Here is a 3,072-nt window from a genome sequence, read left to right on the forward strand (position 1 = left end):
ATAGTGTCCATAATTATTTGAATCCACATTTCTAACCCCATAATTATTTGAATCCACATTTCTAACCATAAAAATATAAGACAGATCTCTCTGAAATGAATAAATAGAGATCTTAAAATCATCCTGAATTTTGAAATCAACTAACAAACAATAAAACTCAAGATATGATATCATATGGCTCCACCAATAAAACTCAAATATCAAGGATATGATATCATAGGGCTCCACCAAATTGCCAGCAGAAGTTTGGTTTTCCAACGGAGTAAAAAATAAAACTTAAATATCAAAGATATGATATCATATGGCTCCACCAATAAAACTCAAACATCAAGAATATGATATCATATGGCTCCACCAAATTGTCTATATTGGAAGACTCCAAAAGGAGGGTCAGCAGAAGTTTGTTTTTCCAACGAAGTTTAATGTCACTGTAGTCCTATATGGCGATAATACCATTCGAGTATGAACCACGAAATAATTGCAAATTGTATCAAGCATAAATTACAGTATACGTAGAAGAAGATTGAGATGCACAGGTAAACACATAAAATGGACCAGACTAAGAGTTTGATGCACAAGTAAACAAATCAATAAATAAATAAATATAATAATAAACATGTTTGTTTGACTTCTTCCATCCATGCCAAAGGCACAAAACCTGTATCGGTCGGTATTACAAACAAGTGAGCCTCTGAGATAAAATTGAAGGCATCAAATGGAGAAATTAATCCGATAACGACAAGTTATGTGAAGTGTGGCACTTAGTTAATCCTGGGTTACCTCTGTGCAGTAATGGATGTGAACCTCGGCGTTCAGGGTTTATGCATTCAAATCGTAAACCATTCAATGCCAAACAATTCTCAAGTACCTTTACAATGGTTTTTGATAACAGATTTCACTTATTTGATGGTCAAATGAGGACGACGCAACAGGTTGCAGCAAGCATGTTCAAATTCCACTTCATCCAACCGATCGCTGAATAACCTCGCCTCCAGAAGACACCTCTGCTTAACTAATCCCTCTAACCCTAAAGAAGCTAGATGTTTATGCACCACCCATTGCGAATCAACGATACCTATCCTCTCATACGCACCCATGGCTCCTCCGCCCACACATCGGTGGAAATTAAAATCCAAACCCCAAGCGTGCACCAGGTCGTTCTGTATCAATTTCCACACGCACTTCCACGCCTCCCGGGAAAATACCGGCGCCATCATCTCCACAAACGCTGCACACGGCGGCAGCAGCGGGTGTTGACACCGCCCTCCGCCGCGGCGCTTGTTGTTGTAGGGCACTGCCACCACCTTGTGGACCTCCATGTCCGGCTTCCTCTTCGTCAGTAGCCACGTCAGACCCCTGCTACCCGGGTCCATCGCGGGCTGCGATATCTCCAGCCCGTGCTTATCCACAACCTTGACGTACTCCTCCGCGTCAAAATTCTGCAACCCTAAATCCTCGTCCCAGATGAAAACATACTCGTACGGCGCCACCACATCTGGGTGCAGGAAGCGCTTGGCGAACCACCACTTCGTCTGTCCGCGTACGGACACATGGATGGCCCGCCTCGACCACTCGAATTCGTCCCACTCGCTGGCCTTCCCGTCGTAGTGGAAGAGCATCACCGTGAAACTCTCCGAAAACTTTTGAACGGCGCTGTCCACGATATCCTTCTGCTTTACGCCCACAGTGAAGGTGACTAGATATTTGGGCTTCCGCGGCAAGTCCTCGCTAGGTTTTCCCCACGGCCTGCGCATATACAGATCCGTATGTGGAACTGAAATGGCCGGGGGCAGTGGCAGCGCCGCTAAGCTGCCGTTTCTGCCATTTTTAACCATGGATAAGGAGACAATATTGGGGTTGCAGCGCGCAAAAATGCAATTTCTATATGAATGGCGGTGAGGAGTAAAATAGGCAGGCTGTGAAGATAGAGTAATATGGGGACCAAGAGCACCCATCAAGTATCCGAACGCTATTCCAAGGAGGGTATATGACATCAACGGCCTCACTGCGATCACCTCGCTGCTGTGCTTCCTCTTCATGCCCTGATTTCTCTAAAACTTTATTCTGGCTACCTGCCTCTACGTTCGGAAAATGCGATAACCTAACGAGAATGACTGAGTGCCTGCCTCCCCTCTTCTAAAAGATGCATGCATCTTTATATTTGGAAAGAGCGCTCGGTCTTAGGTCACTGGTTTCGAAAAAGTCTGATCCCTTTCCATTGACATGGTCAGACACACATGCATCGGTTCCTTGTCCGGTGGGAAGTGATTCACCGCCGATGGCTTCAAACGCGGTACAAGCTATTTTGATTAAATATTTAGAATTATAGGAGCCGGAAGAGTAATGTCAGAGGCACATCAGACATGCATCATTGAGTGATTACGTTTTTAAAATACCTTACCATTGTTAAAAGCCACACTTTTTTGCATTATTCCTCGGTCATTAAGAAGTGCGAGCGGGTTCAAAATTATTCCAAAATAGGTCAAAGTTATGATACAGTGTTTATAGTTCACCACCTCAATTATAGTTTCCCTTGTAAATCTACAGTGACCGATAGTTTTGACGAGCTCTAACACAATTCAGAATGTTGGAGAAAATAAAGTTTATTAGAGAACTATGTTTAGTACAAGTGTTCAAGTTTTTGTGATCGATAATGAATTAAGTATTTTTTTGGTAAAAATTATATAAAAGAACCAACTAAAGTAGATTTATGGGTTGAAATGTATATGCCAAAAATTTCTCTTACATGATTTCTACAAAAAAAAACTTTGCTTTATTTTAAATATTATTAAAAATCATTTTCTCTTAGCTATATATATTAATATAATTTTATCTTCACTTCAAATTTATTATATTAAAAAAAACATTTTATCCATAAATTATTTTATATTTTATATATTAAATTTATACATTTTTTTTTAAGGGAATAAGAATTTTTAAAAATGGTCAATTATAATGTTTTTTCATATTTGAACCCATAAAAATATGAAACAAATTATTCATCAAATCACTCCAACTATTTTTTTAACTATATATTATATATTTTAATAATAACAATTCTTCTAATATAAA

General features: G+C 39.8%; 1 protein-coding gene across 1 annotated transcript; it reads right to left on the bottom strand.

The window, feature by feature from the left end:
- Positions 1-624: 624 nt before the first annotated feature.
- Positions 625-2,272, bottom strand: LOC149188081 (uncharacterized). Its single transcript, XM_089412922.1, has one exon. The coding sequence runs from the start codon at positions 2,037-2,039 to the stop codon at positions 900-902; it is 1,140 nt and encodes a 379-aa protein (XP_089269048.1). The 5' UTR covers positions 2,040-2,272; the 3' UTR covers positions 625-899.
- Between the last annotated feature and the right edge of the window lie 800 nt (positions 2,273-3,072).

This window comes from Pinus tabuliformis, chromosome 3_1 (assembly GCF_031772625.1).
Source record: "Pinus tabuliformis cultivar Carrire ecotype Pingquan chromosome 3_1, CPIR1, whole genome shotgun sequence".
Taxonomy (NCBI): domain Eukaryota; kingdom Viridiplantae; phylum Streptophyta; class Pinopsida; order Pinales; family Pinaceae; genus Pinus; species Pinus tabuliformis.

Excerpts from the sequence above, each read along its gene's own strand:
- LOC149188081 (XM_089412922.1), bottom strand. The coding sequence starts at position 2,039 with ATGAAGAGGAAGCACAGCAGCGAGGTGATCGCAGTGAGGCCGTTGATG.